Source organism: Epinephelus moara, chromosome 9, assembly GCF_006386435.1.
Source record: "Epinephelus moara isolate mb chromosome 9, YSFRI_EMoa_1.0, whole genome shotgun sequence".
NCBI lineage: Eukaryota > Metazoa > Chordata > Actinopteri > Perciformes > Serranidae > Epinephelus > Epinephelus moara.
In genome coordinates, this window is record NC_065514.1 from 32,466,926 (window position 1) to 32,482,005 (window position 15,080).

Here is a 15,080-nt window from a genome sequence, read left to right on the forward strand (position 1 = left end):
AAGCTCCATAAGGAGGGAGACATGACGTTGCTCTGCAGAGCGCTGGATTTGCGTGTCGCTGGAAGTTGAAAAGTGAGGGGCAGGGTCTTGACTCAAATTCAGATGAGAGGCTCACAACACACTTTTAACTAAGAATTGATGCTGTGGGCCAAATTTAAAAACTAAAATATAAAATTATTAAAAGAAATAGAAAAAATGTCTTGAAAAAAGGGCGGCACTTATCTAGACAGAGGACAAAAGGGCAGGTGCTTGAGCAACACCTGGGGTCTATCTGTGCACGTGCTTGCATTGACCCCTGTGACCCCCAGCACATGTATGTGATGCATAAATACTAACCAAACAGTGTGTTTGCTTTTGTATCAAAACTTTATTTATCAAACAAAAAGAATGCACCATTGAAATAACATTTCTATAAAAAAGGACCATGGGACTGTTCTACAGTGCATTACAAAACCAGCAATTGTATACAACATTGTGGATAGAAACTTCGCTTTACTTCATCTGAGATACATCATCATCATCATCATCATCCCATCATCATCATCTTTTCACACCCTCACTCAAATGAACAAAATGTACACTCTTAAATATTGCAGTCACTAAGCTAATTTGGTTATAATGACTCTAGGATTGGAAATTTTTTTTAAAGGGCGAAGTCAAACTGTATTTACGCAGAGATGTCCGTCTGCTGGCTCCTCTGTCGAACAATGATGTTCTGGAAATGAAGTAATTGTCTGTGTGAGAGGAGATAATGGCCGTTTTAATTTGGCCCCTTTCACCCCGATGAGATGAGGTCCAAATCTTTTTTTTTTTTACTTTTTTTCTACCCCCATTATTTTCTTTTACTCTTTTGTAAGCCGTCGGCCTGAAACTGTCTGTGCTCGAGCTGACAGAGTTGATTTCACACCAGCATCAGACCACTTTCAAAGTCAGCACATCCCTGACCAACTTCACTTGGTCTTTTTTGACCGTGTAATTTGTCCCTTTTTGATCCTCAATGGTTCCCACACACAGGAGTGAAGCTCTCAAAGAAAGAAGTTAATGAAGTCGAGTTTCCCTTTGAAATGTAGGAGCCAAGCCTCCCCAGTTTCCACCTTATCAGGTCTGGTTGGTGTTTCTGAGTTTCACACAGTCACCACAGGACGAGTTCACAGGGACAAGAGCCTTTACAGATAGAGGACGAGGTGTTTGAAGGACCATCCTGACGTGTCTCTGCATGTTGTAGTCCTTTAACTACAATTCACTTTTCACAAACTTGTTGACTAAAAGTAGGCTGTGATGAAAATCTATTTTAAAGAAGAGTCTACAAAAATGAACAGACCCTAGAGATGTGTCTGTTATTATATACAGGTTATAGTTAGAAAGAATAACTGCATAGATGCCATCAATCTACATATTTTAGACTGAAAATAAACAGAACAGTGGTGGTGACTGTGTGTCCTCAGAGTGACCAACCATTGAAATGTTTCATTAAGAAATGTAAATAATCTTTCTACAATATTTTTTAAACAATACTGAAACCTTTTAAGGCAACAAACGAAAAGAAAAAACAAAACTCTGAATGGCGCTTCAGTCCTCTTTTTCGTTTTTGCTAAACTAAATTTACATTTGCAGAAATATCACATGGTTATAAATAATAGTTTTTAAAGAGCACTCAAAATAAAGTAATAATAATAATAATAATAATAATATATTAAATTTGATTATAAAAAGTTACTACTACTCTAGTGGAACTGTACACTGTAAAAAAGCAGCGTTCTGTAATGTAGTTCTGCTGCAGCGACGCTTTTCTCCACAGTAAAATACACATGTAGAGCCAACAAGAAAAAAACCCTAACATGTGGCTGTTAGAGGCCGGGGTCAGACTGTGGAAGGGAAGCCTTTGTATCGAGACGGAGACAAGAAGTTTGGTTAGAGATTCACTGTTTAAAGTTTAATGAAAAAAAAAAAAAAAAATCTGTGATGAACAAAAAAAAGTTCCTTCTAGTTCCCTTTTAGTTCCCTGTCATAAAACAACTTTGACAAAATGAAACTGGTTACACACTGTATGATAAAGTTGACTGTTTGGTAATGTTATGTTTTGGTAGGGGATTATTTTCTTTTTTGGGGTATGATCATTCTATCTCTGCTCAGTATTTTGGGATGCTTTAATCCATTATTTATAAATCACAAACTTGCATGTTATATTTTCCAAATCATCCCATCAGTTTTTAGATGAATTCACTTCCCTTCGAGCAGCCACTGATTTCAGTCATTTCTGTAAAAGTGAACAGAGCTCATCCATCAGTCAACATGTCTGCCAGCCCAGTCTCCAGGCAAAAATGTTGGCATTGTGCGTTTCTGCAAACCACGTATATGTTATATTTGCATGTCATTGGAGGCCTGCCACTGTTTCCCTGCAGCTTCTTAGCCCCAAAACATTAATATTTTTTTTTTTTTAGCAGTAAGGACAGTGCCACAAAAAGTGGTAGTTATTTATCAAGGCCTCACTGCATTTCAGCTGTGATTCTGCTCCAAAAAGCTGGTATTTTTAACCAAAACATTATCCTTTCCTAACCATAACCAAGTGGTTCTTCGGCCTAAACCTAACCACATTAACAACAGCGTTGTTGAAATGTAAAGTTTCAACATATCTGCTACATAATTAAGTGCAAATGTTATGTATGCTGCCGACAATGCCAACACTTTTCCTGCTGATGGGACTGTATCTACATTATTCTTGTTAAGGTTAGCTTGCTGTTGTGTGGTGATAGAAGTTCCAACTCATTTTTACTGCACAACAGTTACACAGCCATGTAAAGCTGCAACCAAAATAATTTCATTAATAATTAATCTGTTGCTTATCATATTACTAATTGTTTGGTGTATAAAATGTCCTAAAGCCCAAAATGATGTCTTTAAATTGCTTGCCTCTTTCAACCAAAAGTTGAAAACCCAAAGATATGCAGAAACACAGGAAATGTTTTGCATTTTTGCTCAATTAATCAATCACCACAATAGTGGCTGATGAATTTTCTGTTGATAAATTATTTGACTTATCTCTTCAGCTCTACTGCAAAGTCTCTAGAAGTTGATTTCCACATTAGGAATGAGTGGAAATTAGTGGCTGCATGGAAAGAAAAACTAAAACTCTGATATGACTTTGAAAATGGTTTGCAGTAACCTAAGTTTTAGGTCAAATTTGATGAATAGACTAAATATGCAAAAACACTTGAGTCTAAATGAGTCTGACATGTAGTGATCAACTGTCCCTCTGCTGTGGGCTGGTCTTTGTTGCTGGGGGATTGACTTGTGTTCAGTGATTTAAATAGGAACATAGAGGACGAACATGGATGTTACTTCCCTGCCACTGTCTGGCACAGAAATATCATAATCAAAAACAGCGTTCCCTGTAAGATCTGCTACGAAATCTGATCAGTGGCACAGATACAACCTCCTGCATGTCAACACAGACAAGAACAACCAATGGCAGTGGCCGATGTTTTTCTGTTGTGTCACATCAATTTTGTGCAAGCTAAAAAGCAGGGCTCAAAGCTAACAGTGTCCCGTTGTATCAGGAGCAACAGAAAATTTGGATTTTGGATGTACAGAGACTTTCCCCTTTGGGAAGAAAGGATGCAGTAAACTCACTATCAATGTGTGAGAGGGCGCACCCTATTGTTTCCCTGATAATGCTACATTGTGAACAACAAATACGTGTTGAAATCAGCAGAAGGAGAGCTAGAACAAATATCCATATTCCTGCTGTTATGTTTCTGCTGGCTTTTACTGAGCAAACAAAACATGCCTCAGGTCCTAGTCATCACTCAGCCCAGTCGCCAGACGGAAATGTTGGCATTGTACATTTCTGCAAACTACGAGGCACCTAGGTGAGACGCCTGCCAACGTGCACCACTGTTAGACCACCAAAAACCAACAAACAACAAAACTGGTTGTTCTTTAGAGAGTCATCGCTGCCTTTGTTTCTATTGGGGATGGCGCCAAGAAAAGCGGTTGATTTTACCAAGACACTGATGGCTTCTCCAGCAGGGATTGTGCCTCCAAAACTGGGTGTGTTAAACCAAAATGTGTTGTTTGCCTAAACCTAACCACATAGTTGCTGAAATATAACAAAAGTTTCCTTAAATGTACTAGATAATAAAGTCAAATGTAACGTATCCATGGTTTTCAGAAATGCACAATGGCACACTGCAACATTTTTTCTGGCGAGTGGGTTGCATCACCTGTGCAAGATTGGTTTACTGTCATTTTTTTGGTTAATTAGCCAAAATCTTTTTCCTGCCACTGCAACAAGTCTTATTTCACTTTATTTGTAGTCCGCCGATCTACCTTATTTGAAGCTCTGCACACAAATTTCTACAAAAATCCTGAAACAAGCCAAGCAAACTGAGAATAAGTGAAACACTTCACTTAACTGACGCACTGTCATCTGATGAAATATACATCCAAGAGGTTGAATCTGAGACTAAATGACTTATGAGGATGGATGTTTTTCACAGTGCGATTTTCTGAGAGAGCTGGTTGCAAATTTTGCATCTCGTTCAAAGATATTTTGATGGAAACGTTGGCCATTTTGTGGATCTGTAATGTTTCAGGTACGGGACGATCCTTGCCATCGCTGCATTTAGCGTGTCTGATATGTCTGTTTCCTGACAGCTGCTGAAACGCTGCCTCTGTGCCACTGAAGTAAAAGAACCAGTCTTCTCTTAGTTCTCTCTGTTTAAAAGGGACACAGTGCTTTTGGGAAAAACCCTCAGCGGAGCATATGTCTCATCTGTTCCCCATGTGTCGGCTGTGCCGGAAGAACAAATTAACACAACACAGAGCACATTTGAACATTTCACAAAGACTTCAAATGAAGTGACTAAATACAGAGAGAGGAAATGGACGCTTCGGTGAAAAGTAAAGGCACGTAGGATGTCTCATTTATCTCGACGGCAACAAAACTTGTAAGGGAAAATGAATCCTGATAAATAAAATGTTGGACACATTGTGGTATCCAGAGACTGTTAGCTGGTGTTCATGACAAGTCCAGAACAGAAAGACCATATGTATTTTAACCAGACGCTTGGATGACTGGCAGAATTAAGGTGAACAGTCAGTTAAAATCTCCATCTAGGTGATCAGAATCCTTAAAAGTAATTTTGACAACTGCGGGGAACTGGCATCTAATTTAGTGACTTCACTAAATAAGACTTTTGAACTTTCCATATTGCTGATCATTTTCTAAATCTCCCATCAGTTTGAAAATTAATTTCCCGCCTTCCAACCATTCGTTTCAGTTCACTTCTATGAGAATCAGCTTGCAAAGACTTGAAACTTGAGTGACCTCAACATGCACACTTTCAGTCCAATGCAGATAAAGAGTCACTCTGTTATCAGACATATTGACACACAGATTCACTGTAATCTAACAGAACCTTTCCAAACTCCATAGCACTCAGCTCAGTTACAAGCAACAGAGTGGACTGTATAGAACTGTGGAAAAAAACCTTTGCTAGTGCTTTTGAGATTTGAAATCAAACTGCTGATCAACTCTTTTGCTGGAATCCTAAAAGAAGCAAGCCTGGATGCCATGACAGTAATGATACTTTGGCCATTTCCTGCAATATTAGTTATGCAGAAGACTCTAAGATGTCAAAGCATCCTTGAACTGAGCAGTGACACAGACCTCCTGTTTATTTTTGTAAGCTGAAAACCATTTCCGTCTGTGGAAATGAAGCTTTTAGCATTTTAAGTCTTGTGTGTGATTTATCCTGACTTCATATGAGTAGAGGAATCCTCCGCTAGACGCTAGGCTAATTTATACAATGTAAAATGCCATAGGCTTGTGCTAATAACATTAGCATGTTGTATTTGTGGGGAAAATGTGTCCAGCAAAACACAGGTGTTTTGTCTGTGAATGCTGTGAGTTAAAGTGAAGCTGATTTGTGTACTTGTAATTGAAATTAACTCATGTTTAACAACTGTTTAACAACTGGGTGTGTTTTGAAAGAACTAAACTTTACAGCACTTCACAGAAGCCCCACCGGTGACCAGTGTTTTGTAGGTGTAACTGCAGAGTGACGCAGTGTTCGGAACCGGGTGAACTTAGAGTAATTTGAAAGTACATCTTCAACATATGTCTTTTCCTTAACCTAACCACAAAAACTTTGTTTCCCTAAACCCAACCTCTGTAACTTTACGTTAAATACATAACTTTACGTTAGGAGCGTAATGTCATTCATGGGGCGCCAATTTGTAGAATGTCATATCTACTGTTGTGTGTGCATTTTTGTCGGATATCATACAAAGCGCTCCATGAGGATATGTTGAACAAAGACACTTTGAGCTAGGAGAGCGCAGTTAATGTCCTGTGTGAAACCAAAGTCATTGCACTTTGTCATTCAGTTTGACATTCATGTTGGCCATTAACCAGTAGTTACTGACCGCTGAGAGCAGTTATCTAAAAGTTTATGTCGAGTTATATTTTTTGTGTTCCTGTTAGTTGATCGTTTATCTTATCCATGTTGGTCAAAACTTAAGTTCCAGTTCTTCCCCCCTAAAAAGCTCTGATTTGCTTCATTGAGTACCCCACCAGACCTTTTTGAATTGCTTCTTCAGAGATGTGTGTGGTGTTTCAAATTTCTGGAGCCAGGCCAGGTGTGAAGTCTCTGCAAGTTTATTTTCATATAAATGAAATAAAAGAATGGCCGCCGGGAGGAATCAATTTAAGAGCTGATGGATGATTTGGAAAATTAAATATTCAATATAATTCTAATGGGCTAAAATGTGTACCAGTATGACTATTTATTTCTGATGATTATTTTCTCTACTTTCATCTTTCTTTCCCCTTTCGACACTGAAAAGAAGAAATCTCTTGTGTCAACAGGCCATTTAATTTAGAATTTAATGTTAAAATCAGATTTTCTTTCTTTAAATCTAATTTCAGTCTCGCCTGGCAGCGTTGGATCATTCCATCTTGTCTGCAGCTCTGCTCTGCTTTCAAAAAGGGGAAAAGTGTGGATTGGAGAGGTATGAAAGCACTCGGCTCGGACTGGATGTATCTTCCAGAACACGCTGATGAGTTTGATCCCCACACCGCCCGCTTGCCCGCGTTCCTTCACCTTTCATCCCCTCGCTCGTTCTGTAGAGACGTTACCTTTGCATCCCCTCCATCCGCGGGACTTTTCCCCGCAGCCGTAACAGCCCAGCGAGCGTGAGCTTGAATCATAATATTTGAAACGGCGTTATAATGAATTCCCGGCCTCATTCCTCCGTGCCCTCGCTCGCACATACAAACCACCTCTGAATATCAATTCACCTTCTCTGCCTCCGCTCCCTCTGTCTCCCTCAGGCTTTTTCCTTTTATCACAGAAAGATAAAGGTCTGAAAATTACAATATGGTGACTGGGGTGACACAGTCAAATATGGAGCATACTGATGGCCTGTTCTTTTCCCCTCAGCTGATTAAGGAATCATTTGTCATTTTAAGCTGCTGCCTTTCTCCATTTCACTCCCAAAAAATATCTCTACCCAATAATTCTCGTGCTAATTCTCCAAATCTGATTTTTCTTTCCTGCTGTCAATACAAATCTAGTTGTTTTAAAGAACCGAAAGGCAAGTGCTCCCTGTTCTGTCATCCTGACTGACCTCAGAGGTCATCTTGAAACCACAACAATGCAGGTTTAATCCCCTCATTGCAAATATTTTCCTCATTCCTCTCTTTAAAGTATGTAAAACTAAAAATGGCATAAACGAGTCTCTCCATACCAGTTAATAACTGAATCCTGAATAAAATGTAACTCCTTTTGATGCGATCAAAGGCTGTAGGTTATCAATCGTGTTATGGTGGAATCATGGTGGCTCATGACTTTAAAAGTAGCTCTCTGTGGAAATGTGTTTAAAAAAACCTGACTTGAAAAAGCACAGTTCTGACAGGACAGCGAATGTAAAAATATACTTTGTGGAATATGCATCATTTGTGTGTTTGTTTTTGTTACTTTTTCTTCGTATTTTTTGTATAAAAACCGAACGCCCTGAAGTAAACTCAAAGTGAAGCTGGCGGTTTCGCAATTTTCCCACGTGGGCGATCAAGTTCGACAGAGGTACATGTGTGTTTATCTCATGAAAAATAAATATGGATTCATCAAAAAGCAGGCTAGAAACACAACACACTCACCTGCAGTCAAACACACAAACTGCACAAAATTGAAAAAATAAACAATGGTAGAGATCACTCTCATTATTATCATCATCGGCTGCCCACTACCATCTCTAATCTCAATTATAATAATAATAACAACAATAATTCCACTAATAATAACTTGATCTTTGATCCCATTGCTTTTACACCTCCTTCACAATTAATTATTTCATCACAGTCATGCCAAATGTCAAACTCATTGTTTACAACAAGATGATATTTTTGTGATTTTATAATTGAGATCTTGATCTAGTGACTGCAGTTTAGTTATTTATAAGATAGCTGCTATCTTGTGGTTATGACTTCATTATCTCTTTCGCATAACAACATATTGTTTTGCTTCTTATAATGTTTTACGATTACCTTGCTTCAGTGACTGTGCCTCTTAAATGTCTTTTGTGAACACATGAACAGGTATCCCAAAAGTCAACAACTAGCCCAGTCATCACATGAAAATGTTGGCGTTGTAGATTTTTGCAAACCACAGATATATTTGTATGTTTCATATGTAGCATATCAACGTATTCAAAGTGACCCAGTATATGAGCTGACTTTATCATCTGGAGAAAAAGGGGGAGATAGTGGATGGCATGACAACTAGACCACTGCAGATGACTGAGGCCAACAAAACCAGTTTTTATTTTTGGCAACCCTTTGTGGCATTCCCACCGGTGTGTAATGGCACCAAACCTGGTTGTTTTTTACCGAAACATCATTGTGTTTCCCAGTGGCAATTGAGCCACTGAACGTGGAGATTTTCACTAACACATTGCGGTGTTTGAGTCAGGGAATGTGGAGGTTTTTTACCGACACATTTCAGCGTTTCCCAGTGGTATTTGAGCTACCAAACATGGGTGTTTTAAGCCGAAATGTGATATTTTCCTAACCATAACAAAGTATTTTTATGCCTAAACCTAACACCACATTCACCACAGCGCTGTTGAGGAATTTAAAGTTTTAATGTATCCGCTACAAAGAATGTACAAATGTAATGTATCAGTGGTTTGCAGAAATTCCAACGTTTTTTTCCTGTTGATTGGATTGCGAGAATACAGTCTTAACTTTTCTCCATTTCACAGACTCTGATTGCTCTTTAGTACTTTAACCAGCAGGGGAATGCACTGAATGTTACATACATACACTGCAACATGACGAATTGTGAATGAGGTGTTAAGACTGAATTTGAACACCTTTCTCAAAAGGACCAATCCCCACATACCATCCAAGGCCAACCTTCATTTGTCCAGGATGTGATAGGTCCTAACAATCCAAATCCAGATTTCTTAGAACATGTGTTCCACATGGATCATCTTACTGCTTTTCATTGATGTCCAGTCCGTGGTTGGGATTGAGATAAACTTGAACAAGGAGCAAAAACAAAGAAGGTTACAATAAGTTTCCCAAGATGAGAATTTGGCAACGACACAAGTCTTTGTCGGTAAAGATTGAAGTTTGTCTGGGATAGGGAGAGTAAAGGCTTGGTCAAGAGCAGCAACAGACTGTGGGAGTCTATAGAGATTTCTATACAGTCCTGTAGGAGCAGAGTAAGCTGGATCTGATCCAGGCGTTTCAGACTGATCTGGTAGGTTCTCACACTTGTTTCTTTCTGGCCAAAATCACATTTTTAATCCCCTTTTTAAACCTCAGAATCCAGAGGTGGAAGGGCTGCATGGGTTATGGGAGATGATTGGTTCAGTGAAATCACAAGGTTTTCAAGGGAGGAACAAAAAGAGAGAAATTGTGGAAAAATAGGCAAGAAATGCCAGAGATGATCACCTTGCGTCACCACAACAGGCAACCTTGGATTCAGGCAAGAAAAATTATGTTTTGGTGAAACTTTGGTGGCTGAGGATGTGTTTCTATTTGTCACTGTAGGTTCTGGTGGCATTTTTAAACCATATACACATCCTGTAAATGCACAAAGTTGGAATACCCAAACAGAAAACAAAAGACAAAAGGAATACTTCCAACGGTGATCATGAAAAATAAGTGAGGTACAGTCACAGTAACTGAGTTGTGTATAACTCAGCGGAAGAGGACGCTAATAAATACCACAAAGAAGAGAAACAGGAGGGATCTTATAACTTTGTCTTCTTTTTTTGTGATAATCCCATCATCCTGTGTCATTAAGCCGAGGCGCTAGGCATTGGGTTTTTCTAGTTTTGTGTTTGAGGTTGAAGAGTCTAAAAGGGGTTTCAGTTTGAACTCCTAAAGAAGCCCCTCCACTCTTGTCCTGTTCTTGGAGTTGATGCTGTGCTGCTGTAGTGTTTGTCCTCTGTTTGATTCCCCTCTATCCTAACCCGGTCCCAAACAGTAGACACTGGCCGAGACCAGTAGAAACCAAACAAACTCAACCCAGCACAGATGGAGGTCTGATTCCACAGAGGCGTCTTCAAACCCAGATTGACCTGTTGCCGCCCTTATCATACGGACAGCAGGTGACGTCGAGGCTTGAAGAAGGGTTCCACACTAGATCATGGCCGAGGGATGGGCTGGGATGGTATCAGAGGTTAGAAGGCGGAACCAGTAATGGCGTTGAGCTGCTTCATCAGCCCTTCTAGACTTGCCATCTGCTCCGAAAGGTCATCTTGCTCGTAAACCTGAAAGACAATAAAAATAGAGCAAGTTACACGACTGTGAGCTTTATAAAAACCTGCCTTTAAGTCTTTGTGGTGACAATTTATAGATCAAGAACTTAGCAGCTGGTTGATAACCATTATATGGCGAGTCTCCCTTATATAATCATATGCACAGTACTTCCTTAACACATGCATTTTCACAAAAACCATACTATTCAAATAGTCTTACTCATGCTCAATAGAATGTACGAGCAGAATTAAATGAGTGTGCCTGCCCAGGTGTGCTACTTGTAGGCTAAAGTGTTTTAAATAGTGATGTTTTTGCGAAAATGGGAAGTACTGAGTGTAGGACTGGATAAATGAGACACGGATTATACTGCATGTGTTGTGTGAGAATTTGTTAATGGGTGTTTTGATGACTTCAATTCATGAAGAATCTTCTCTGTCTTTGGATTCTTCATTCACTGTGGAGGAATGCAAGAAAAGCAAAATGAATGTAGCAACTGTTAAACATGGGGGTGGACTGATCATGCTTTGGACTTGTGTTACAGCCAGTGACAGGAGGAACATTTCATGGGTAGAGGGAAAAATGGATTCCGTTAAATTCCAGGAAATTCTGGAAGCAAACATCACACCATGTGTAAAAAAGCTGACGATGAAGAGAGGATGGCTTCTACAACAGGACAATGATCCTAAACACACCTCCACATACACAATGGACTTCCTCAAGAGGTGCGAGCTAAAGTTTTGCCATGGTTCTCACAGTCCCTGGACCTAAACATTATTAAAAATCTGTGGATAGATCTCAAAAGAGCAGTGCATGCAAGACGAAACAAAAATCTTGCAGACTTAGAAGACTTTTGCAGGAAGAATGGGTGAAAATACTCCAAACAAGAACTGAAAGACTGGTTAAGAAAAAGCGTTTAAAAGCCGTGTGCCCTCATTAAATACAGTAATTTAAATTCTGTCGAAACACTGGTTTTATGTAGGGCTGCCCCCTTAACATTCCTGTTTTCAAGGAGCCTCCGATATAAACCTCATGTTGTGAGAAGAAGCATCAGCCTTTTCATTTTGTTGCATCACAGAGCAATGCAAGAGAACTGCATTGGAAGCTGTAAACTCACAAACCCTATCTTGATTTATAATGACTGAACTAGTGTTAATGCAAATAGAGAAAGTGATGCAAAAGGAGCAGCAAGCACACAATCTGCTTGTTGCATCGATTCTCTTAGCTCTGATGCTAGCGGGAATGGCTCAACTAACAACTGAACAAAACTCTGGTAGCCCTTCTTCTACTGCTGTCCAGCGTGGCTGTCAGTGCTGTCAGTAGACATGCAGGAGAGATGCTCTGCAGTGCTTTAGGGCTGACTAACTTAACTATGATGAGGATGAACACGTCTCATTTCTCGACACACGACTGTGTGCAAATCTGATGTTTTTTATATCAAAGATGATGATCAAAGGTGCTAAAACTTACAGTTAGAAAGTGAGACTTGACATATTCACCCTGAGTATGCAAAGTCATCTGCCCACAAAAATATTACTTGGAGAATTGTAATTCAGGCACAGCCATAGATATGTATAACCAATGTTTCTCACTTTCCCTTTTTAATATTAATCCTGGTCTTAACCCAGACATCTACACTACAAAAGGTCAGATCTTAAAAACAAGGGAAAAAAGCAATAAAAAGAGGGAAATCTATCTTAAAGGGGAAGTCTGGTATTTTGCAATTTGAGCCCCATCTCTGGGTTGTTTATGATGAAATAGAGTGGTTAAGACCAAAATTTTGACAATTGCTCCTTTTTGGAGAATTTGGCTTTTCCCTGCCTGGCTTAACACTGCTGCCTATGGCCATGTGTATATCTGTCCTAAAACCACCCTAAACATTCGTTTTCAAAGCCATGAAACTCACCGAGTGGTCATTGGTGTTCGTTGATGTTCTGACATAAAAATCGTAGCAAACTGTGGTTTCCATCCGTGTATGCTATTCATCTCGATTGTGGAACTATTTTTTCAGCTGCCTCATACCCGTGTGTAAACTTGCGCTTGATCGATTGTTTGACCCTGAAGCATTATACACTCCAGCCCACTTGATGGCGATAATGCTCCTTTATGTGGGAGTCGCCAACCGGCAGGAAACCATTGCAATGTAATGGGACACAGAAAAGAAACAGAAGAAGAAGAAGGCAGGCGTTGTGTTCAAAGGCATCGTACTGCGAAGGTTGTTTACAAGCGAGTAATCCATTGTGCAGTTGTTTAAATTTATTATAAAACTTTTTCGTTCGTCCGTTCTCGTTCTTCCTCCAGGAGCGCACACAGCACTGTCGAGCCGGCACTTTCGCTGAGCTAAAAGACTACAATGACTACAACCTTGTCGTAAACAACCCCCTTTCCGTTTCTGGAGGCGGATTACTACCAACAGACAATGAGGCTTCCTATAGAAATGGATTAGACAAAATGTCAAATATATCATCACAGAAACCACAGTTTGCTACGATTTTTATGTCAGAACATCAACGAACACCACTGACCCACGGTGAGTTTCATGGCTTTGAAAACGAATGTTTAGGGTGGTTTTAGGACAGATTTACACATGGCCATAGGCAGCACTGTTAAGCCAGTCAGAGGAAAGCCAAATTCTCCGAAAAGGAGCAATCGTCACAATTTTGGTCTTAACCACTCTATTTCATCTTAAACAACCCAGAGATGGGGCTCAAATTGCAAAATACTGGACTTCTCCTTTAAAATAAGCAAAAGCATCTGCCCAATGAACAGGAAAATGTCCATTCTAAACATATAGCTGTATTTCAAGATGATGGCACAAACATTTACTAAATTTTAGTACATTTTACTTTAAATTGAGAAAATAATATTAAGTCCTTTGTGGGAGATTTGCTTCTATTTATTTTCAACCATTTTTCATACTTGAGAAAACAGGAAGAACTGTAAAACCAAGCAGTAGAGTTGGTTGCTAGATCAGCTGAGGAGGAGCCTGAAGAAGACATTATTGATGTCCAGTACCCCAGTGACACATAAATTAAGGTTCTGAAGTTAGTTTTAATACAGATACAAGCAAGGGTAAACAGAGATTACTTTTCTTCTACACGCACACGCGTAAGCACACACACTACGTTTAACCAATTAAAAACATGCACAATACCTTTAATATTCAGTTCTTAAAAGTAAATTCAATTTTATAAACGCACTGTAGGCTGCTGTAATTAAATGTACATTTTCTGGAAAAGGTTAACCCAGTGCCCACTACAAGGGACATGTCATAAAACATTAATAAATAATGTTTTCGTGATGAGAATTTTCACGTCATGCTTCTTGCGCAAGTTTGAGAGCTAGAATATTTTGTGTTGACTCGCTTCATATGCGCCAATAACTTGCTTCACATGTTCATGAAATCACTGAATCACGCAAAATCATGCTACTCGCTTAATTCACGCCACTTAATTTGAACCGCGTAATTTGCATATTTCGTGTCATTCGCGTATTTTGCGTCATTCGCACCGCACCCATCGCACCTATCACACCACCTAGTGGGATTTCAGGTCTAATCACATCTTTACACTGATTTTACATGTAATTCACTTGTGCGAATTGTTTTATTCCCGCCTGGTGTGAACACAACATAACATCCCAATCACTCAAATTAGGAAAAAAAACCCCAAATATTCAAACTTTTTTCTTCCAGGTTTCAGGAAGATATATTGTCTTGATTGAAGGTATTTCATCTTACTTAGATTTGTGTCTATGTGTCTTCTGACCAATCACTTCATCAGTGCCATGACGCCCACAGTTTCTTGTGATGGTGTAGTTTCTGCCATGGCTGGAGGAACTAATCAGTAGCGTCATTATTATCTAATATCCTTCATCTGGAGTTGTTCAGGGACGACTTATTAATGATCCATTAGTGGTCAGGCCTTTATTTGTAACTATTCACATTTCTGTTTGCTGTATTCTATTTTTGAATGTGTTTTTCCTGCATTGACTGACTCATTCCTTCATTTAAAATACAGATCTCTGCAGACACCTAATTCATCTCAATGAATGTCATGTCTGTTTTTATTTCTGTCAGAGCTCAGTCATTGTTGCCTGGCAGTGCAGTGCAGACTTTTCAATCTGCATTCATTACTGAATGAAATAAAAGTTGACTTTATGTTGACTGTGATGAATTATCTATCAGCAGCAAGTTTCAAGTCTCTGCAAATTGAACTGATCTGAAAGCAGCAGCTGCCTGAAGGAAGGAAGTCAAAATAAAAAAGTTGGAAAATGATCAAGACTGCAAAGTTCACAGGATTTGTAGCTA

The 15,080-nt window shown here is 39.3% G+C and overlaps 1 protein-coding gene across 2 annotated transcripts in view; it reads right to left on the reverse strand.

The window, feature by feature from the left end:
- Window positions 1–357: 357 nt before the first annotated feature.
- The window catches only part of dcc (DCC netrin 1 receptor), a 403,570-nt gene continuing 388,847 nt past the window's right edge, over window positions 358–15,080 (reverse strand). For both annotated transcript variants that reach the window (XM_050052349.1, XM_050052348.1), the window contains exon 29: window positions 358–10,785. In XM_050052349.1, the coding sequence (XP_049908306.1) occupies window positions 10,696–10,785 (90 nt within the window). In that variant the 3' untranslated portion in view covers window positions 358–10,695. The remainder of the gene's footprint in view (window positions 10,786–15,080) is intronic.